Consider the following 24,071-nt stretch of genomic DNA (forward strand, 5'->3'; position numbering starts at 1 on the left):
TTTATATTTTAAGGCTAATATCTGTTGAAAGTTCGCCGTGAATGAGAACGGTCGTATGATTTCTACCTTACCACATCGAGGCCGACGTAAGTTGTGTAGCCCGGTGTAAGGTAGACGCCATCACTGCACACAGAGAACCTGCGCGAAACCACATAGCGTGTGCATTTTGCCGATCTAATTTACCCTTCAAATAAAACAGGTCAAAGCATACGTATGCTTTGTTTTATACGTGCACACCAATGAGACACACCCCTTCCCTTTAGTCTTCTCTAAAAGTCTCATACCATGCTACTTGTGTGTTTGTGATATACATATATCTTGAACTGTCAGTTTCTGTGGCTCGTTCTCCTTCATATCTATACAGTGCCACTTCTTTCCATATCTTGCATTAGGAAACGCGAATATTGGTAGCAGGTTTTTCTTGTGCTAGCACCAAGGGCAGCACACCGCTCCTCGCTCCTCTTTCAGATTTTTAGGATTATAATATATAATACCCATCTGAACCGTACGTTTCGGCGAAAAAGGGCTCAGAAATACATGGTTCTGATTCAGCCACCCCTACCACCACTTACCAAAGGAAGACTCCTAAATCTACCCGTGGCTCTACCTATAAATACGCAGGATTAGTTATTGGTCCCCTTTTTCAACTAGTTCACAGCAACTGACTCGCTTTCACCATGATAAAAAGTGGATAGAGAGAAAGGAGCAACGTCATATTCTGCCTCACACTGCACCATGAATTTTGTCTGCCACAGATACTCGTCTAGATCCTATGAAAAACTATGGCACATTGTTAACAATGTCGGTCCCCATTTCTATGTGTCTTTATGGCTATAGATCTACCTCGGCAACAGAAGTCGAGCAAGATGCGACCTCGGGATGTTTCTCTGATGACACTGAATGGAAACGCTGGATAAGCTGAACTTTGATACCGTAAACCATAAACTACGCATAAAGCACACGCCGTTTTACTTTAAAAATGCTAAATCACCTCCCCCCCCCCCCCCTCTTTTTTAAAGTGATAGCGTTAAGGGTCCTATGTGTGCGATACTAGAGGAACAAAGTAAAGGATTAGTCTAGGTGAGTAGCAAATCCAATATGCGGAGAGAAGTATCCGGAACGACTGTTGGCAAACGGGATCGAGCCATTAACGTTTTCACGCCATATCCTTAAAAGGGGGGCTTAAGTGCCCGCCCAAATGTTTGCTATCCCATTTTAGGCTGGGACCACCTCTTTGAGTACATTCTCAGCAAATACTCGGAAAGTCATCGTCACAACGCTGCACATGCAGCTCCATCCGTTGTCTTAATCATGACCGGATTAGTGGCAATCTCGGCTCACCGAGTACCATGTGCGTGGACCATGACGATGTAGCCTGCTTGATAGGACGTGGGCAGGTACTCGTCCAGCTGCGGGTTCAGTGTCATCACCAGACCTGTCATGATGGGATGAAATGCGTAACTCGCAACTCTCTCCCACTGCACCAAGAGCACGCGTTTACGACCAAACCAACCAGAGGCAACTCAAAACAATACAAACTGTCGTGCACCCAGTTCTGGTCTATGCACTGTGTCCGTATTACCCTCTTTTATCCTTCTTTTAAAAACCAAATAAAAACTGTGCGTCCAAAAGCTTCACTTCCTCTTTTGGCTTTTTCCATGACAAATGCTTATAGATCACAATTTTTCATTCCAATAAAAAACCCACAACACTGCAGTTAGGCTCCGGCTCCCACCGATGAGGTAGAAATTAGATGTTTTGGTTTGGCGTAGGCCGCCTCCTCTAATAAGCTGCAGGCAGAATAAATTAGAAAAAAAGAACGCAACGTGGGTTATAGATTTTATTTTTGGCGCAAATGATGGGCATTTGCACGGCCTTACCGTCGTAAGGTGAGGAGAGGGCGTTGAACTCGAACCGCTCTTTTTTATCACAGTGGAAGCAGAAGCAGTTGCCAAACGAACTGTCGATGACCCAGCGATATAACCTGCAAGTGCACACACCACCCCCACTTAATTAGTGCGGCCTTCGCATCACTGTGAGGAACGCTAGCCTATCGTCTCTAAGGTTCTACAGCCTCCAGCCCAGCGCGCTAACCACTACTCCGTGCCGGGCTCGTGAGAAACCGATCGTAATTCTCCTTATCTAGCTCCAGGATGATAGCGATGATAATCAAGATTCAGTTAGTGATAATGATAATGATGGGGGTAGCGTTGATAATTATGGCAGTGCAAGTGATGATGATAATGATGTTGATGTTGATAGTAGTAGTAGTAATAGCAGTAGTAGGGATGAGAATGGCAATGCAGCTAACGAAAACAGGGATGTAAAGTGGTTCTCACCATTTCCACTTTTAAGCATACTTAAGCTCAGCCCTGTACCTTTAGAACCAACGCTAACGACACCTTGGATAGATATGAAAAATACATGACCTGTCGGAGAAGAAGAAGTTGTTCTGCACCAGAACGCTAGCTTCACAGCTCTGCATTTTTTTTTCGGATATTTGTGCCATAACAATTCAGATTTCGCACTTTTGTGCCACAGCGATGGATTCGGAGACCACTGGGCCTCCTTTGAATCCCAGTGCGTCGGCAGCGAACGCCCAGAGAAAGCGGGTGTACCAGATTAGCGACTCGAGCAGCCTGGACAAACATGTCTCCTCGGCAGCAAGTGATGAGTTCTCGGCAACAAGCGATGAATCCTCGGCCGACGACGATTGATTCGTGCAAGTTGTCAGCAAGAAGGCCAAGCGCAAATTGCGAAGACAGTCCTCCGAGTCGTCATCGTCATGCTCGGCCACGGTCATCACGGAGCGTCGTGCAGTAGTGCATACTGCCTTGTTTGTGCCACAACAACCTACGGACAACCTGAACCTCCTTAACAGGCAAGTCACATCAATATATCTTGACAGCCTCGTAACAGGACGAGTTAAGGACGTGAGGATAAACCCCAACAAAAACATCATTGCAATTGATGTTACGGACCGAAGCGCACTCGACAGTTTGGGTAAAATCAACCAACTCGGCAGCATTAACGTCCGTCCTCTTGATGTGCAAGAGAGCGGGACCAGGGCTGGCGTAATCTACAACGTGGACGTCGAAATCAGTGACGCTGATTTACCCATGCTAATCAGGCCCACGACTAACAGCACTGCAATAATTCGAATTCAGCGCTTTGGAAAGTCTCCCTGCATCAAACTCACATTCAAGGGTGACTGCATTCCATCACACGTCAAGGTCGGGCACTTCCGACACCCAGTCCGACCCTTCGTACCAAAACGGCTACAATGCAGGAAATGCATGAGGATCGGTCACGTCAGCAGCGTCTGCAAATACTCCATTGTGTGCCCAAGATGCTCCGAGGCACACAGCGGTGACGCTTGCCAAGAGATTTCCTTTAAGTGCGCCAACTGCCATGGCCCCCACGACGCTTCTTCGAAGGACTGCCCTCGGCTAAAGGCTGAGCGGGCAGTACTCCGACATATGGTTTGAGAAAATTCTACACAGAAGGAAGCGACTGCTAAGGTGCGACGACGTCGTTCACATCGAAAAAGATTGTCAAAGAAGGTAACCACCTCTGAAGAGCAGGTCTCCAGCGCTACTGTGGCTTGCCCACCAACAACCACAGCCACCCACAACATCCCTCACCCTGGTAACGTGATACTTGGAGCCCCAGAAACGTCTTGGCCACCGCTGCCGAATCCAAGTAAGCCCACTCGTCCAGAGAACTTGTTACACTTCGACCGTCCAACTGAGCCATCCCAAGGGCAAGTTTCAGACTGCGGCCAAGATAAGCAATGATTGTAATGCTTAAGTCTCTGATGAGCGCTATGCGAATCCTGCTTTCGAACATTCACACGCCAGCAGCGAACAGCGCCTTGCAAGTACTGGACGCATTGCAACCGGTTCTTGCAGTTTTACAGTAGACAGCACCATGGCTATCTCGGGATTACCTTTTCACAAAAAGGTCAAGCAAGCATTCATCTTTCAGTGGAATGCCCGTGGACCACAGTCCAAGATTTCAGATATTCGACGCTATGTTTACGAAAATAAGTTCCCTGTTCTCGTTATTTGCGAGCCGAATCTACCAAATACTTTGCGAATTTCCGGTTACGAGGCATTTCCTTCGCCAACACTCAACAGACCCAGCAAAGTCGTCGTCTACGTACGACGTGAACTAACATATGTGCTCCACTCTGTTCCCCCGAACAATGACAACCAGTATGTGTGTTTGACCGTGAAGTGTCGCGCCCTGACATTTACGCTAGTGGCTGCATACCTGGCACCATCAAGTCATTTCGACGATGACAGATTAAGTGATCTTATAGCCATCACTTCTGGACCATGGATAATCACAGGTGACTTTAATGCTCACCACCCCGTTTGGGGAGGTGTTCGGATGAATTCTAAAGGCAGAAAGCTTGTGTCCTTCGCCTCTGACAATGGTCTACTCTGCCTTAACGATGGAACGCCGACCTATATTAAAGGTGTTAATTACAGCAGCTGCTTAGACTTGACTTTCGTTTCACATTGCCTTATAAAACATGTCCGGTGGTTTACAGATATATAAACTCATGGCAGCGACCATATCCCAACCTACCTCAACATTACCGGCCATTCGACATCTCTCACAGCTACACGTATGCGGCGTATTGATTGGACAGTTTTTAAAACTATTATGGAAGATACTTGCACCCAAGACTTGTCCACAAGTCTCGAACAAAAAATTAAGGACGCTATGGAGAGTGCAACCTGTACCTTTAACCCGGTCGCAAACTACACAGATTTTGACTTTGAACTACAGCGACTACGATCGCTTCGGCGCAGGGCGGAACGTAGATACCGGCGCACAAAGTCTCGCCTAGACCTCACATACGCAAGGCGCATACAGAAAAAGATCCAGCGCAAAATTCAATCCCTGGAGTCGATTCGCTGGAGGACATTTTGTGAAACTCTCGACCCACGGAAGTCATTGTCACGTATCTGGACTGTCATTCGCGGCCTTCGTACATCACCTCAACAACGACACCCTTTCAAATCAATCGCGCTTCACCAGAGATGCAGTGAGGTCGACGTAGCCGAAGAATTCTGCGCAAGAATAACAGGACCTTCAAACACACTCGCGCCACAGCAGTGTAGTGATGTCCCGCCATCGAGGGATTCACGGATGGATCTACTGTTCACACTGGAAGAACTTGACGCTGCTCTCGCTTGTTGTAAAAGGTCATCTTCGCCAGGGCCAGATGGTGTGACGTACTCTGCGCTTGCCAATCTAGGCCAAGAGGCTCGACAGGCTCTCTTGCAGACATACAACAGGTCATGTAGCGACGGCAAAGTTCCTAGTGAATGGAAGACAAGTAGTATCATTCCACTTCTAAAACCCAGAAAATCACCGCTCGATATTAATTCATACCGCCCCATTGCGCTCTCCAGCTGTGTCGGCAAAGTAATGGAAAGGATGCTATTAACACGAATTGAGTGGTACTTGGAACGACACGAAAAATATCCAGATTTCATGTCTGGGTTTCGACGCGGCCGCTCCTCTATAGATAATGTCGTAGGCCTGGTTACGTCAGTCAATGTCCAAAAGAATCTGAAAAGATTGACTGCGGCATTGTTTTTAGACATTAAAGGTGCCTACGACAATGTAACGCATGAAGCCATCCTAGATGCACTGGAAACTGCTGATATCGGAGGACGAACTTATAGCTGGATACGCAGTTATTTGTCAGACAGGTCACTGTTCATCCAGACAGAGGACGGACGAACATCCTCACATAGAACCTCTCGCGGAGTTCCGCAGGGTGGGTACTGAGCCCCACTCTATTCAATCTTGTGCTCATCGGCCTAGTCGATCTGCTGCCTCAGTCAGCTCAGATCTCCATATATGCGGATGATATTTGCATTTGGGCCTCAAGCGTGACTCGACCCCAAGTTCGTGCAAGACTACAAAAAGCGGCATCGATTGTGACGTCATATCTTCGTGTACAGGGTCTTACTATCTCAACAGAGAAGTGTTCTGTGGTGGCCTTCACACGAAAATCAATGTCACAATACGCAGTATACATAAATGGCAAATCTATTCCTTATGAAAAGAGTCATCGCTTCCTTGGAATCGTCATTGATAGGAACCTCTCGTGGAGTCCACATATCAGTGGTATGAAGAAAAGACTGACGGCGATTGCCCATGTTCTCTCCTTTCTAGGAGGCAAGTCCTGGGGCGCGTCAGTGCACTCTATGCTGCAACTATACCGTTCACTTTTCCTGGGTTACATGCGGTACAGCTTTCCAATATTCAATAATATTAGGAAGACGAACATCGAGATCCTCCAAAGCGTGCAAGCTCAAGCTCTCCGCATCTGCCTTGGACTGCCAAAATGCACCTCAGCGGCAGCAACGGTTCTTCTCTCCCGCGAGCATCCCATAGCTACATATATTGCTGTTGAAACCATGAGGACACATATACGACACCTCACCCGGGTTTCCCGTCACCACCTGGCAACTATCCCAACAATTAGACCACATACTGCATTTGCCAAAACCATAGCAGCTCATCGCACCTACCTTCCTTCACAGTTCACTCCAACTTCAAGACCGAGTTTACCCATATGGAGCCTAGATGAACCGAAAGTTTACCTATCTATTCCGGGAGTAAAAAAGAAAACGGGTGTACCATTGCCTGCCTTGAAGCAAATGACGTTGGATCACCTGTATTCTATGCACAATAATCGTGAACACGTCTACACCGATGGCTCAGTTGCTTCAACAAGCTCCGCGGGGTCCGTAGTGATACCGTCGAGGTCCATCGTGCTGAGAATCAAGACGACGTACCCCACCTCTTCAACTGGTGCGGAACTGGCTGCCTTACGTGCAGCTATTGAATACATCGGCCAGGAACCTCCAGGTGTCTGGTCCATTTTTACGGACTCGAAAGCAGCGCTTCAAGGCGTTCAAGCTGCGCTACGTCGTGGATCACATGAACAACTAACTGCAGAGATCCGCGTGCTATACCACGACACTACATCAAAAGGTCATGATATAATTTTCCAGTGGCTACCTGGACATTGCGGTATTGAGGGAAACCACCAGGCAGACCAAGTTGCCCGTTCTGCACACAACGACGGAACTACAGTGAACATTCCTATATCTAGAGTTGACGCAGCTTGTCGACTTCGTTCCTTAGCGGCGGAGCTAACGCTTTCAGCCTGGAACTAAGGAGAATTTTCCAATCGACGCCTCAGGGAACTAGACCCTGGGCTGCGCCTTCGTGTTCCCCCTAACAAAGGGTGGCGCGAAACAACACTGATGTGCCGTATGTGGCTCGGTGTTGCATTCACCAAAAAATACGCTCATGTGATGAGAATGGCGGATAGCCCTAACTGTGAAAGATGCGGCTGCGAAGAGACCACACAGCATCTCCTTTGCGAGTGCCCTGCTTTTTCAAGCGAAAGATATGCTCTGCGTTCGGCTCTGGACCATCTTGACAGCCGTCCTTTCACAGAGGAGAAAATCCTCGGCCCATGGTCACAGAAGGCGTCTAACGGCAAAGCCTTCAAAGCACTTATGTGTTTTATGAGAGACACAAACTTGATTGAGAAACTGTGACTGTGCTCCTCGCCGCCTTACCTTTCCTATCATTCTCTTCGATCTTTCTCCTTTAAACTCCTCATTCCCCTTCCCCAGTGCAGGGTAGCAAACCGGAAGCTTTCCTGGTTAACCTCTCTGCCTTCTCTCTCTCTCTTTCTCTCTCTCTCATGACCTGTCGACCACCAAGTGAAGCTTTCCAAAATATTTATGCCCACAAGAAATAAGCAGACCAAATTACGAGCGATATATCTGACATATCCGAAACAGAAAAATCGTGTGCCAGAAAAACAGTCATATGCAGGTTTGCCTGCTGCGAGCTATACATGGGAGATGAGGCCTTATCAGGCTGCATGCCTTTTGTACGTCCTCCAATTTGACTTGAAAGTAAGTAAAATTAACTAAACTGAAAAAACAGACGAACCACGTGCAAAATTACTGGAGGATATCTTAGTGCCTGCACACTACAGCAACCATAGTTCTGCATAAAGAACCTAATAAACTGCCATAAAGTTGTTAAGGAGACGATCTCCCCACTACTATTCGCACCTTGCTTAAAATAAATGTTCAGGTACTTGCAATGGGAGCACTTAGAAATTAGGGTTGATGGAATATACCTCCGTAATCTGCGATTCGCTGATGACATCGCCTTGCTAAGTAACTAACGAGATGAATTTCAAAACATGATTGATGACCTAGACAGGAAAAGAAAGGTAGGCCTAAAATTAATATGCAGAAGACTAAGATCATGTTCAAAATCATTGACAAGGAACAGCAGTTTACTATATTGGTAGCCAAGCACTGGAAGTGGTAGGCGAATAGGTCTACACACGTAGTAACTGCAGATCCAAACCAGGAAAGGGAAGTAACCGGGAGAATGCGATTACGATGAAGCGAATTTGTCAAGTACTCGTAGATTATGACTAGAAGCTTATCGGTATCGCATCTATAACAGTTGCATCTTGCCGCAACTCAGCTATAGGGCTGAAACATGTAGATTAACGAAAAGGGTCATACTTAAGTTGAGGACAGCGCAAAGCTATGGAACGGAAAATGGCAGGCGTATGCGTTAAGAGATAGGAAGCGTACAGAGTGGGTCAGAGAAATCACTCGAGTTAATGACATATTAGGGGAAATCAAGAAGAAATGGGCATTGGCAGGACATATAATGCGAAGAGAGGATAACCGATGGTCGCTAAGGGTAGCAAATTGAATTCCAATGGAACGAAGGCATAGCAGGGGTGGCAAAACGACTTGTGGGCGGGTGAGGTTAAGAAGTTCTAAGGAGTCAAGTGGATGCAGCTAGCACAGGACCGGGTTAATTCGAGGAATAAAATAAAGGCTTTCACCATGCAGTGGATATAGTCCGGCTGATAATGATTATGACACTCAATTTCGACTATATTTGGTTAACATTATTTCCATGTGAACTTTTAAATCCCTTGCACTGAACGAACGTTTCAAGATCTCTGTATATGTAGGATGTCTTGCTGGCGAGTGTCCGTCTGTCTCACTGCTCACAAAACAGCAAAGGAGGTAAGTGGCAAATGAAATACAAAACAGCACTATTCATACACTATAGCTGAGGGCTTTCTTTACCTCTACGTCCTCATGCTCATTTCTGGGGAGCCCTCAGTGTTGCGGTACCCACTGAAACACAAAGAAGGCCAGAAACCTCAATAGTGACGGGTATAGCCCCCCGATGGGCTGATTGAGGTGACTCATTCCAGTCGTTTGATGTCTGGACAAGAAAGCAACGAAGAAAAAGTCATCGTACAATAAAGAAGGGCTGATTTCGCACCTGTGTCTGTATATTGATGCATTCTTCCATAACCTTCGGTTGCCAGTTGCGCAGTCTTGTAGTCTTCGTGTCTGTGTTGTTATTTGAACTAGGGATATTTCTGTCTAGCCTCATGCTTCGATCCCAAAACGCTACAGTTACCAGACCAGCGTTCCCTAATTGTGTACTGTATAGCATCATCAATATGACGACAGCGCCACCATTTAGGGTCAGTTTGGGTGATACAGAAAAGAAAAAGGAAAGGAAAAGAAGAAATCGTGACGTCACTTTTTTAAGCCGGAAGTAAAACGTCCCAGCCACGCAACCGTAGAGAGTACAGCACAGTCTGTGGCATTTGCTCAGTGTCTGGAAGGACGGTCTCTGGATGTACAGCTCCATGACAACACTCAGGACAACATGACTCAGGTCAGCTTCTCAACCTATTACACGCCTTCCTTTCATGAAACATATTCGGTAGGAAATAATTTAGTGCAAAAGCACCCATCCATCTATCCCATTCCTCATGTTTGTTTGTGTGATGCCTGAACACCTGCTTGTCATAGGAACTGTGGCGCAGCCATTATCGAGCCACCGAAGTGGCGAATGGGATGACAGCATGCACAACAGATCCCTCTGTGGCAGGTCAGCCTCCCCTACTGATTCTTGTGCGTCATTTGCTAGTGCAGCATCACTAACGAACATTCATGTGGCGTCTGAGTTTCATTATTTTGTATCAAATTTAGACGCAACTACATATAAACCTTCAGTTTCATGCCATGGAATAAAGGCGTTAACACTTTGCCAAACTCTGTGCAAGTCTCTCAATGCTCGACCATCAAGCGAAGCCGTCAGGTGAGTCTGTGTGTCATTCAGGTGCAGCAAAGGGACAAGAACTGAAGAGAAAACGTGAGAGGCTGAAGATGGTACAGGCTACTGAAACACTGGAAGAACGGGTTGGGAAGCATAATTTTGACGGTAATTGAAAGCGTGCTAAATGCGCTGTTCAACCGGAACGTAGAACTGCTTTCTATGACCATTTGTTTAGCCATGCTTTAACCTGCCTAATTTTCCTTTTTCCCGTAGTTCTCTATTACGGCCTCAGTCATAGTCCGTGCTTGCGCTTAGGACCATAGACTTTGTACATCAAGCTACGCAACGCCACACTGCGCCCTGCACCATACTATACCATACCATACCATACCATTCCATACCGTATACCATACCATACTACACCATACCGTACCGTACCATATTATACCATAGCAAATATCCTTACTGTAAAGCAGTGGAGGCTGCAACAAAATGTCGCAGTAATTCGTCGAAATGTGATTTCATGTTCTCCCGTAGCAGGACTTTATGCCGGTACATCGCGCTCAACACCTCTTGAACATCCGTATTTGACGTTCGGTGAAAGCAAACTCCTCAGCCACTGTATGAGAAATCCCACGCGCAGGCTTTTTATTGTCTGCTAGCTGAATTGATTAAAACAATCATGACACTGCCGTGTAAAAAATGCATTTGCGTTCGCAGTGCCTCCAACCTAAACGAAGTATAAACTCACGCCAAATCCGTGCAGTTGTTATCTTTGTAGGTGCAATCGAGGACAAAGTCGTCGAACTGATGACCGAGAGCCATTAGCCAGTTCCGGTCACTCGCCTTGCGCTGGGCCATCCAGTCCGAGAGGCGCTGCTGAAGCTTCAGGTCGTCCGTGTTTGCCTGCAGTGACCATGAGCTACATTAGGCACGAGGTCTTGGAGACTGATACAACGGGAGCACGTCTCTTTGCTCCGACCATCAGATACGATTTTGAGGTCAGTCCAGATTAGCACACGATTTTTCACCGTACTGTAGTACGACTTGAGCGTTTTGTAATGTCATTTTTGTGGGACTGTTGAGTCGGTACATTTGAAATATTCTTATGAAACAGTGCTTAAACAAGGACATGAAAGGTACGCACTAAATAGGACTGGGCGCACAAACATATAGGCAGTGACCATACTCTCTTAAGGGTACATTTCAGCTCATCGTTTAATCGCGCTGGTTTTAGCTGCATGTTGCAGTGAACTTACTAGGCAAAACACATAAATATTATTCTAGAAAGAAACATGGGAGTCCCCTCACTGGCATGACTCCCATGTTTCGTTTTGCGCCCACAAGATTGTAATAAAATGTCTGCACGGAAGCTCGTCGGGCGGCAGTTCAATGCCAAGTAAATGCGCTTTGAAATTTGGTTTTGTTAGATCCAGTAAAGTTCTTCGCTACTACTATATACGGAAAACCCACGCACCGACCTTGACATGTTACAAGTATAGGAGCCGGAGAAGTGCTGGCGGCTGGGGGTTCAGTTGTAGTGCTGAAGACGTGTTGCAGCAGGTTGACTGCCTCACTACAGATTTTAAAGCCCTATCAGAGATCTAACAACAAAACCCTGCCACCGGATGTAAATAAATTTCCTGATTGGTCGACACCGGCGATGACAAGGACCAACAAAAGAGCTGTGCCAACTTATCTACTTATATTGTTAAGGTTCATTTATGGAGATAACTCAACCTGAACCTGCTCAGTTCGCGGGATAATGACGAGTTTCTTTTTCGTTCACCAATTCTTTTTCCTCCCTTCAGAGCCGTGTGGCTTTTCCTTCTTCGAAGACAATGCCACCTGGCCAATCAGCCAGGGTCCTGACAGTAGCAAAGCTTCATGTTTGCGACCTGCAAACCTTGTGTGTTTTCCGAGAGCGGTGGCCTTGCAAACATTAGCGAGACACCATGTAATTCAAGTCATGGATCCGAGCGATCACAATAAACAGGCCTGTGTAGACCGACAACAGTTTCTGGAACAAGCTAATATTTCGAAAAGATGTCCGAGCCACAGTAAGTAGCCGGAAAAGTAGACATTCTGGTTTCGGTGATCGTAGCGCTCCTCAGAGCGGTCCTGAGAAGCTAGGGTGCGTTACCGGCCTAGCCTACGAGCCCCTTCAGCGCGGCAAATGGCGCAGGCAACAGCAGGGCTGACGTGAAGAGAGCAAGGTAAGGACAGTGTCGAGAGTACGTCGAGACGGATGGACGTAAAGAAGGAAAATATGGGCTATTAGCAGTTGCTTCAAGCCTAAAGGTGTTATTGGTATAAATGAAGGGATGCACGTCATGTCAGTTCTTATGATGAGAGTCGACATACATCGCAAGCATGTTCGTCAGTGTTCGCTTTGTACGTTCGACGAGGCCATTTAGATGGGGGTGGTAGGGCGTAGAATGACAGAAATGGGGAACACAAAGGCGTAGAAGCTATTCCACAATCTGTACTGTAAACTGGCTGCCACTGGTGTCACTAATAGTGACACGAGGAATCTCATGGCGGAGCACAACAGCGTGAAGAAGAAAGGAAGAGACGTTAGCTGCGGTGGCGGAAGGGATGTCATCAGTCTCGCAGTAACCCATGAGATTATTTATTTATTTATTCAAATACCTTAAAGGCCCTCCAGGTAGGGTATTACATAGGGGGGACACACGAAGCACTTTAATAACAGTTGGTTCAAAAACAGACAAGAGAAACAAAATACAAACACCATTTTAGAAGTACAGTAGACCAACACTAGATCGCAAACGGAAAAGAGTAAACATTCAAACAGTTGAGATTCGACTGGCCGAACACGCCGCCCGGATCCAAGGGCTCCAGACCGTCGTGTAGACGGATAGGTTGACGCCTATCCTGCATCTATTGGAAATTAAAGTATTTGACACCACCACCAGTTGAGATAATTGATGCAAAAACAAAACAAAAAACTGCTTGCAGCGCAGATTAAGAATACAAAAACATCAGAGAAGGTAGTGGTATTCGAGGGAACACAAACAAAGGAATATTTACTCTATGTAATATAAATCAGTGGTGTACAGGGACGTCACATTCTGATGTGAGTATGTAGCATTTTGGGAAATTTGTCTGGGTGAATCTCTGTGGCAATACTATGTGGTAAGTTATTCCAGTCAATTATGGTTCTATGTATCCTCAGGAACCTGTATGAAGGGCAAGAGGCCACAGTCAGAACTGGGCATGGTCTTACTGACTGGTTTCCGATTGAGAAAGGAGTGAGGCAAGGCTGCATACTGTCGCCCTGCCTATTTAACCTATATGCAGAGTGCATCATGAGGAAGGCCGGTCTGGACGAGTCTTCAGCTGGAGTGAAGATTGCTGGAAAACGTATCAACAACCTTAGATATGCGGATGATACCACTTTAATGGCAGAAAGTGAAGTGGAACTCAAGAGACTTCTGATGCGCGTACAAGAAGAGAGCGAGAAGTTTGGCTTAAAATGAACATTAAAAAAAAAAAAACATGGCGTCTTGCCCTATAAAGTCCTGGAGCATCAAGGGACAAGAAGTGGAAGCTGTGACAGATTTTCTCTTCTTGGGCTCCAAGATTACCCCGGAAGGAGACTGCAGCCATGAAATTAGGAGACGCCTGCTTCTGGGAAAGAGAGCCATGGCTAGCCTTGACCGCCTAGTAAAGAGCAGAGACATTACACTGCCAACCAAGATCCGTATAACTCGTGCTATGGTCTTTCCAGTTGTGATGTATGGATGCGAGAGTTGGACTGTGAAGAAGGCTGACCGCCGAAGAATTGACGCGTTTGAATTGCGGTGCTGGCGGAGACTCTTGAGAGTTCCTTGGACGACCAGAAGATCAAATCAGTCGATATTGTCGACCATAAGCCCTGACTACTCATTGGAGGGTCAAATTCTAAAGTTCAAGTTCAGCTACTTTGGTCATCTGATGAGAAGAGAGAAGTCGCTGGAGAAAGATTTGATGTTGGGAAATGTTGAGGGTCACCGGAGAAGGGGTAGGCAGCGAACGCGATGGTTAGATGACATCCTCGAGGCGCTGCAGATGAAGTTATGTGATGTTAGGAAGATAGTGAGCGTGGCGTGATATGGTCCATAGGGTCACGAAGAGTCGGACACGACTGAACGACTGAACTGATGAATGATTGTGCGTAAAAAAAAATGAATGGCACACCCGGCGATTGACTTTGTAGGGATGATCACGGCGAGGAAAAATGAGGCCAGGTGGCTGAAAGAAGTCATGTAAAACGTCGTAGTGATAGAGCTTATGAAACAGATAAGCGAGCGTTAGTCGTAGTGATAGTGGATCTAATTCGACACGATTCTGAAAAAATGAAGCGAACAGCACGGCTTTGCAGGGATTCAATGTTTTGTATGATGTAATCCTCGCTAGGGTCCCAGATCATACGATGACTCAGCGATTGCCTTTGGACAAGCGAGGAAAGAGGCCTATAAGGTCAACACCATCTAGCTCATACGGTGTGCTCGGTGGTGTCACCGGCTGCGAGCGTCCCGGTGGAGAAGCTGCGGCAAGCTTGAACCGCTGGCACTGAACACAGAAGACCACTTAACGCTGTCATGCGATACATATTTGCCCAGTAAAAACTTATAAGGTCTGTAAGACGACTCTTAAGAGCAGAACGGCGAAAGCCTGCCCTTCATCTCCTATCATTTGCCTCTCATCGTTTTCCTCCCATTGTTGTCCTCTTTGCCTCTACCATTTGCCTCTTATCGTTTGCCTCAGTCTCTTTGCCTCTTTCTGTTTGTATCTTCCCCTTTTCCTCGTTCTTTTTGCCTTTTACCATTTTCCTTTTACCGTCTGCCCTTTTCTCGTGCATTCTGCCTTGTTATGATTACCTTGACAGTTTACCGGTTCTCTTTCATTCTTATCTTGCCTGTTATTGTGTTATCTATCTTCATTCATTGGCATATTGGTCTTACGTAGTCATTAGCAGCCATGATGAGTTATATCTAGTCATTGCAGTGATTATCACTCATCGCTAAGCATTTTTACTCATTTCCAGTCAGTGGCGGTCATTCAAGTCGTTAGACATATTGGTCGTTTCTTAGTTATGATGAATCATGCCTGTCATTGAAATCATTATCGCTCACTGCTAAGCATTTTTACTCTTTTCCAGTCTGTTGTGGTCATTCAAGTCATTATTTGACATACTAGTCGTTTCGTAGTTGTGCCTAGTCACTGTAATCGTTATCACTCATCGCTAAGCATTTTTACTCGTTTCCTGTCAGTTGCGGTTATACAAGTCGTCATTTGACATATCGCTCGCTTCGTAGTCATGATGAGTAATGCCTAGTCGCTGCAATCATTATCACTAATCATTAAGCATTTTTACTCGTTTCCAGTCTGTTGCGTTTATACAAGTCGTCGTTTGACATATCGCTTGCTTCGTAGTCATGATGAGTCATGCCTAGTAATTGTAGTCATTACCACTCATATCTAAGCATTTTTACTCATTTCCAATCAGTTGCGGTCATTACAAGTCGTAGTTTGTCATATTGGTCATTACAATTAAGCGATTTTCAGTCATTATTAGTCATCATTATTTGTCATTAGCTTAGTATAATTACTCTATCGATGTCTATATATAACATTTATTCTTTACCTATCACCATCAATTATTTTCATTCCTCCTCGCACATCCGCTATGATGCGGCAGATGCGACGGACAAGTATACAGCTCCTGCTCAGAAATCTTCGCTCCATGAGACTAGAAATGCTTTCTCCTTAAAACATTCTTTGATGAGGGTGGGGATCCTGGAAAACCTAAGTGCCCATCAGTGACGTCATCGTACACTGCGTTCAGCACAGAGCAGAGGCTAGCCGGAACGACGAGCAGAAAGCGCTCATCGCCGCAGGAGTAATTCTTTCGGTAGATCAAACTGTCGCGACTGCAGAAAAGGCTCGCAGATGTCGGATTACTAGCTTCTCTAAAAAAAATGGTACCAAGTGTTGATCTTTGCACTATTCTCTCTGTTAAGTGGCAATATAAGGAAACTCTAAGTAAAAGACGGCAACGTAGTCGTTAAAGTTGTCCCAATAAGTAGTCGCGAGGGGCAGCCAAGGGAGGCAGTTGGCGTCGGCATCTTGGCGCCCATTTTTGTACGACACTGTAAAATTGAACTCCCAATGGCGCAATGACCAGCGGGTGAACAGACCGCAGGGGTTGCGCAGATTCATAAGCCAGTAAAGCGAGCTATAATCGATGATCACTGTAAACGCACGCCCGTAAAGGTACGAGCGAAACCATTGTACGCTGAGCACAACGGCGAAACGTTCTTTCTGTTTTACGGTGCGTTCAGACTCTTGATTTTTTCACGGTATATTTGCGTTGAGAATCGCTGAGGGTGTGACTTGCGCAAGAGACAACGTGTATATTCATGGTGTGGCGTTGTACGAACACACGACCACTCAAGCCGATGCCACTGGCTTCACTGTGGAATTTCGTGGGAGCTGTTTGACTAATTTACGCAGTAGGGGCCGCGATGTAAGAAGAAACTTGAGCTATTAAAGTGCAAAAGTACATTCGGCAGTACACTTTAAAGGTATCGTTTTTAGTAACACTTTAAAGCCGTATCTTTCTGCAAAAGACATGCGAGCAGGTAGGCTAAGTCGGTAAACTTGGGGATGAAGCGCCGAAAGTAAGAACAACGTCATTTTCTTCTTTTTCTTGCTCTTCTTTTCCTTCTCCTTTTTCTTCCTCTTCTTTTTCTTCTTCATCTTTCCTCCTCCAACGCCTGGTCCAGCTCTCGGTCTATACCACGTGACAGTTGCTAGGCAACGGTGACGGGGCACGGCGCCACGGTGCCATGCCGACGGCTTGAAAACCTAGTGCAGTTTAGCTTTCGCTACAAAAGCTCCCGAGTTCTTCCAAAGACTTGGCCTCATGGAATCAAATGACAGCTTCAGTGTTCTGTGGGTCGAGCCTAACATCGTCTTTGTCAACCAGATGGCCAAACGCAGCGATGTAGCGTTCCGCGAAGCGGCACTTGAAGTTCAGCCCGCGACCACTTTCTCCATGCAGTTAACGACAAAAGCTAAGCGAATGTCATGTTCGGTGTAGGTTCTTCCGAAAATCACTACATCATCCAAGTAAAATGAAAACTTGCCATTTCAATCCAGCAAAACAGTGTACATATATATTTCAAAGGTAGTGGGTGGCGTTGCTTGTATGCCGAAAGGCGTCACGTTGCATTCATATAGCCCATCTGGAATAACGAAAATAGTCTTCTCTGTCCTCGTGTGCATTTCTGCCAGCAGCACGGTAGATCGCGGTAGACCTGAAAGACACCGTCGCTTTTTTGCCTCCCTTCAGCGCCACGTGACATTATGCTATATACCTTTAATGCCCCAGGTAACGGCATTACATATATCGAAATGGGCGCACTAAAATTGGAGAAAGCTCCAAAAATACACCTCCGACAAACTGGTCAGAAAATAGTGACCGTAGTACTTTGTAGATAAAAAGCTATGGATAAATCACCTTTGATATATTTATATTGAAGATACATAACTTTTAAACAAAAGACCTTCAATGTTGAGGTCTTTTTTGGGTAGGCGCAGCGGCTGTCGGCCATATGATAACCTCCCATTACTTGATAATGGCGCTTTGAAGACCCAGTCCAGCCGATGATTTAATTTAAGGGATTGCAAAACGGTGCTCTTTCGATCGTTTTGAATGTGGTTTATGCATTTTTTTTTCGCTTCGTATTGGACAAAATTTAGTTCTGGTCAAATATAAGCCTGAATGTTATCGCTAAAATCAAGATTTTCATCTGCTGGCGGAAATCAGGTCGTATTACTAACAGGACAAGCTGGGGTGATGTCAACGGCGTTTCCCGTTCAAGTGATATTAAGATTCGATTCGATAATAGGCAAAACCTCTGCCGAATTTTTTTTTTTTCACTTGCTGAACTGCTGGCGCCCTCGATTGCGTCGCACATCCCAACGCCCAACGCCAACTGCGCCCCTGAGTTCTTGCTGCCAAGGACTCGTTTTATGATGCCCTGCGCTTCGGCCTTTTGCAGACCACCTGTTATTAAACATTATTTCGCTTAAATGGTCAAATTTGACATCGAATAGCCTTTTTACGCTCTCTCTCTCTCTCATTCGTTCCCCAGTCCGATATTTACAAACATTCTAGGTTCTATCCGACACTTCAAGCCCGTTTCTTCTGATATTTAAATACAATTTCATTAAAAATTTTCTTCTTCACACTTCTATTTTTTTGTTTGTTTTGCATCGAGTACTGCGTCTAAACGCAGAAATAGGGCTAGTGCAGATAATTATTATTACCACAATTAACTACGTACAGTCCTTGCAAAAAGCAGCTAGGCAAAGTGGTTTGCTTCTTTAGACTAAAGATCTCGAAAGATGAGGACAAGAGTTCTTCTTACTCAGATATAGAGTTAAATGGAAGCCATCTGTGTCTCGCTACGCCACAAAGAAACGAAACAAACCTCAGCCATTAATTTTGGCAAATACAGTACATGCATTCTTAATTACGTCTTCCCATTGAACTCTCTGTCACCATCGGTTTGTTTCCCTCCGTTTAAAAGCACTTCGCTACGATGAACGGCCGCAGGAATTTGTTCTTCGCCCATAAGCCAATTTTCCCTGTTAATTTATCGTAGAACCACATACTGGTGCACGTATACTTCTCTTAATTCTTGGTCCTCTCCGCAAAGGCGTTCCTCTAGCTCCGGATCCATGGCCCTTTCCGTCGGGTCGAGGGCGCATAAAGCGGACCTGCGCAGCGGGTTCAAGTTGCACACGGTGACGTCGGGCAGCTCGAAGGACTCGTTTGTGTTGTACTCGAAGGCCACGGTGACGCTGTACGTGAAGTACTCGCGCAGGATGGCACCGGTCTCGGTGAGGCTGTAGTAGACCAGCGTCAGCATAGCCCCAGCCCAGAGAAGGCGGCGCACGTTGCCTCCCTCGGCCAGGACGTCGGCGCCCGGAAGACCGGAGTCCCGTGCAAGTTGTCCATACACTCGCACGCACGCGAGCCGCAAGTTTTCTTTGCTGCTGGCATTGCTTGTCATTGCTGTCTCAGGGGCCTGAAAAATTACTGGTGTAGTAATTCTGTTCATGTGGGTCAGTCACATAGTACTACAGAAGCTGCTACATGTGTGCATACCTTGAGCCGCCGTGTGGCCGATGCCCGCTGAAATTTATCACTCTGCTCAAAACCTGTTTAAACAGCCAAGAGAAAAGAAAGAGAAAGATGGAAATACAGTAAAGAACAGATCGAATATTTTAACAATGACATACTCTAGGTTTAGGCAAGTTTCGTTCAAGGGTACCATGCTTCTAAGAGGAAAGGAAAGGAACTGAAAGGAAACATGGCAATGTCATCTCTCGGGCACAAATACGTCACAGCGCCAAGGGCCGGATGTGGTCCCGAACTCGGCAGTTCTCCTGACCGCCCCCGCACGCATAGTCGTCTTTTTTTTTTTTTCAGCATTGTAGTACTTCTGAAGTGATTATTATGTCGGTGAGATCTTTCTGTTCCTCCGCCCCTAGAGTTCATAAGTTAATTCGGTGAGTGTATGTATTTAATCTGCAACAAGCAGCATCGTAGCAAGGAATTCATTCCCGTACGGGGCCCGACTCAATATTCGGTATTTAGCGCCTTGGGAGAGGTGGGATGCTGTGAAGTAGTGCTGAAGGTGCGCTCCCTACACGTTCCCTCTGCGAGAAAATGAAGGCAGGTGGAGAGTGCGTGGAGGCGCCCTTCTTTCCTTTTGAATATATGTCTGGTAGAAGGATAGACTGTATATTTATTATGTAGTCGAATGCATCTGAAGTCGGCAGTACCTACTACACTCAATTCCGCAGTGAGGGAATACAGTCTGCTGATAAAGTTTATCTTGTTACGTGATGAAAGCGTTAACCCTCAGACCAAATTATATGCTCAAGATTTTTGACGCATCTGGCTTGCATAGTAAATACAAGAAACTAATTTCGTTCACTGTTAAACGAAGTTATACACAGGCTACGTACTGGAGCCGCATAGTTAACAACTGCTTTCTTTTTTAAAGTGCTCTCCTGATTTATAATTCTCTCCTAAAATTATCACTAGTAATGAAATGAGATCCAGCTTGCTCCCCGCAACAGCGTCATGCACTTAAACATTCAGCCACCTTCTTGGAGTGTACTGTACTGACAAACATTAATTTTTCTTGGACCCCTTTTGATATGCCCAACTTTGCTCATCTGCAGATTCACTTCTGTTCAAACCGAAATGCTTTCTGCATTACCATTTTATTTATGTTAGAACTATTTACCGCATGTTTTTTTTTTTCTTATATAGCAGCATCAGGCGCCTCACCAAAAAAGAAGGTACATTTTTAGCCGCATATTTCCGAGAATCTCAGGTGACCGCACTATAGAATGGAAGTGACAGCTATGGGTTTTGTTGTGTCTTCACTGTGCCTGTGTCGCCGCCTCTAAAAATCTTCGGGCAAACATGTGACCACTAGCTAGATGACCCAGAAAGGTGTCTTCTTGTGTGCAGACATACATTTCTAAAATCTTCGTCTTTCGCTCAACGCCGTTCCTCTGTCTATCAAGTTCTCGTGCAAAATTGCACGATATTTGCGATGGCTGTTTCTTCTCCAATATGTGCCTGTAGAGTGCGTATAGTGGCCCCACTGTGCCATGTCATGTGGCAACCACAGCTACCATCAGTCCAGCCGAGGAATCTGCTGCATCGACATACACTACAGATGTATCATTAAGAAATGTTTTACCAAATATTTGGCTCTCTCTGCGCGATGTTCAGTGTGGAAACCTTGGTGCATGTTTCGAGGTATCGGTCAGATGACCAAATGTTCTCGTATATGTTTGAGAAGGTCAGTAGTCAGTTCGCCTTGTCGTTCGTAATTACGCCTTGTGTGGACAGAATGCATCTGCCGGTTGATGTGCCTGATAGTCATTCGTATTTCGAAATGATGACCGCTTCATTAATCTCACTTAGGGTGTTATGAACACCGAGAACACTCTCTCTGTCGCTGTGTGAATGGGAAGCCCAACTGCTTGTCTGGCGTATTTTCTGATTACGATCTCCATTTCTCTTTTTCAGCAGACATAAGATGTAAGTATGCCCGTATACGTATGGCCTACGTATGGCCTACGTATGGCCGTATACGTAGGCCATGCGACTGATCATAAAGGCTTGTACTAAGTGGACGGCATTCCCTTCCTTCAAGCTGGAGTGGCGGTTACAAATGCAGCGAATGAGTCGCATAGTTTTATGCGAGGTTGCTTGAAGCCTTTGAATTGCCCCGCCATCGAAGCCGTGTTCTTGCAAGATTGGGCCAAGGATTTGTGTACTCAAGGAACGGGGACTCCTCAAATGCCGAGTTCAATGGCCGGTGGTAGTTGCGAAAGAAATCTGGTTTTGCAGAATACGATAAATTTGGACTTAACCGGAGAGCACCACAGCTCCCTAGAGTCTACGATATAAATGTCATGCTGGAGTCTCTCCTAGATTTGGACATCACTGCCCTCTGCAGTCCACACGGTAGTGTCACCCGCATAGAGGCTGATACGGAGCTACGGAACCAGCGCTAATTAGTGTGGAAGTTGGGGCATTGCGATATTAAAGAGAAAGAGTGAGAGGACCTATTTCTACAGGGTGCCGTTGTTGCCGAGGGGGAAGTGATCTGAGTGGAGATCTCCTACTCGAAAGGAGGCCTTTCTACCCGAGAGGAAGTCCCAATTCTAGGTGTAGATGCGGGCCCCGATCCCGAGTGCGTGGAGGTTTTTTAGGATAGCATGTCTAACACTATCAAAAACCTTCTTCGGGTCTAGTCCGAGAATGATTGCGGTGTTCTGCGTTCTCGCTTTAATAATGTCATGTTTGTGCTGAAGCATCACGTCCTGTATAAAAACTGGATCCTCGGCAGAAACCATTGTCAGCGACTCAAAACTGGCGATACGTAATTCACGTTGGGAACAACCCCTCGACAAGCAGCACATATTCTGTAAAGCTGTCAGTCCTCACTGCGCACTCGCTTAATCTGAACGCCTGCTCACGCCTCCCTTGCTGGTAATGAGGCGGCTCATAACCTAGCTCGAGAACTGTCCCGCCGAGCTGGGTCATGCAGCCCACTCGCTCTAAACTCTGGCAAGGACAGGTTGTTTTCTTATAGAGAAATCCTGCAGCATTAGAGGCTTGCCAGACTCAGGTTCCCAAATGCAGACAAAGTGCTCTCCATACACCAGGCCAAAGCATGGCGCAAACTTCAAACTAATATACCTATCCAAATCCAGACTTGTGTTGCCTATATTCGAAAGGACACTATCCAGACAAATGCAAAAACTGTGATAGCAAAGCCGATCTAAATCATGATCTGGAACTGCCCGCAAACCCTACTCGCGATCTATTTCATACGCGACTCTGACCATTGGGAGGCTCTACTGCTCAGCCCGACCCGGGGACACAGATAAAGCTCATCCAGCTGGCTGAAAACGCAGCCGCTACCCAAAGGATTGCGACCATCGTTTAAATTCGGGTCGCTCGTCTGTATCAACTGGAAATAGTTTCACCACCGCCACGCTATCTGCCTACGATTCTGATAGCAACAAACTGGCGTACATGATCAGAAGCGAAATCGACAGACAGTGTCGCCTAAGCATTTCGTTCCTGTGCATCAAATGCGCTTGCAACGTCTAGTGAATAAAAGCTTTCTGTCTTGTCTTACAACAAGACCGGCAGGAAGGAAAAAGAAGTTTCGTCTACGCAGAACTAAAGAAAAAAACATGATGGGCCTGGAGAGGATTCTATTATCCAAGATACGCATGAAGCATAAACGATAATGCTTACCTACTCTGTTCGGCAGGATACAATGGAAGAAGAAGCAAGAACATAAAAAAAAAAAAAGGAAATGGGTTCTAGCCAAAGCTGGTGGGATTCTTGAGCTCCAGAAATAATGAGGGATACCAACAGAGCACACGTAATCCCACAGCTGCTCGCAGCAAGTGAATGCAGTTACCAGGGATACAGGTTGTGAAGCTAGTTTCGAACTACGCAGCCTTTTAAGCTCAGCCATGCACATGCTTTGCCGTTCTACGTTAATGATTTACTGTCACGTTAGGCTATGGGAACAACACCTAATCGTTTCCTGCGAAAAATGCATTGGCTTTGTCTTTTATATTTCTGATAAAACACCCTTGCGAGACAGGGGGAGAAAAACATTTATTGTTGTGATTCAAATGAAAGTAAGGTACTGATCTCGCACCGCTACTGTTGCCACGCACGCCCTTGCCGCTGAATCCGGAAAATAGCCCATTTTCCCGCCGGAAGTGTCCAGCGGGCACGGAGCGGAAGTGGTTCAGGGGCATGGTCGGTCGAGGCCAAATAATGAACAGTGGCTTTGCTGGTTTTTGATGCAGCTTTCTTTTCTGGACGTCCTCCTGCTCGATGATGCCGGTTGTTCGTGCCCTTGAATGCGCCGTATCGATCACATAAAAGCGGGCGTACGCGTTGGGGCCGGAAATCGTTCGGCGAAGCCTACACGCTTCTCACACCGACAGTAGCCGCTATAAAATCTTCACGCATGATGGAGATGTTTTCAGCGCTAAAATTCGAAGCACGTCGATCCAATTAATGCTTTTAACGACCTGACCGTAGGGTCTTTTAAAACAGTAATCAAAAGTGTGCAACTGTTGCTCCAGGTCGAAAGAGGCAGCTTCTGAAGTTTATTCGGGAGCGATGCTTATTTATGATTTGCCTTTCCACTGCTGTTCGAAATACCATGCTGCTTTACAGGCCAGACATGTCTATAGAACGGTACTGTAGGTTAAACTTCTTTGTATTCCGGCTGGAAACGTGCAACATTAACTTTGCA

General features: G+C 46.1%; 1 protein-coding gene across 1 annotated transcript in view; it reads right to left on the minus strand.

Annotated features, from left to right (window-relative positions):
- Window positions 1-19,259, minus strand: part of LOC146190458 (acid-sensing ion channel 4-like) — a 33,486-nt gene extending 14,227 nt beyond the window's left edge. The window contains exons 1-5 of the mRNA XM_084599795.1: window positions 18,873-19,259; window positions 10,922-11,076; window positions 1,881-1,984; window positions 1,342-1,435; window positions 72-138 (exon numbers count right to left, since the gene is read on the minus strand). Of these exons, the coding sequence (XP_084455921.1) occupies window positions 72-138; window positions 1,342-1,435; window positions 1,881-1,984; window positions 10,922-11,076; window positions 18,873-19,259 (807 nt within the window). The remainder of the gene's footprint in view (window positions 1-71; window positions 139-1,341; window positions 1,436-1,880; window positions 1,985-10,921; window positions 11,077-18,872) is intronic.
- Between the last annotated feature and the right edge of the window lie 4,812 nt (window positions 19,260-24,071).

The sequence above is a fragment of the Amblyomma maculatum genome, chromosome 4, assembly GCF_055883805.1.
Source record: "Amblyomma maculatum isolate TAMU_Amacu chromosome 4, ASM5588380v1, whole genome shotgun sequence".
Classification (NCBI taxonomy): domain Eukaryota; kingdom Metazoa; phylum Arthropoda; class Arachnida; order Ixodida; family Ixodidae; genus Amblyomma; species Amblyomma maculatum.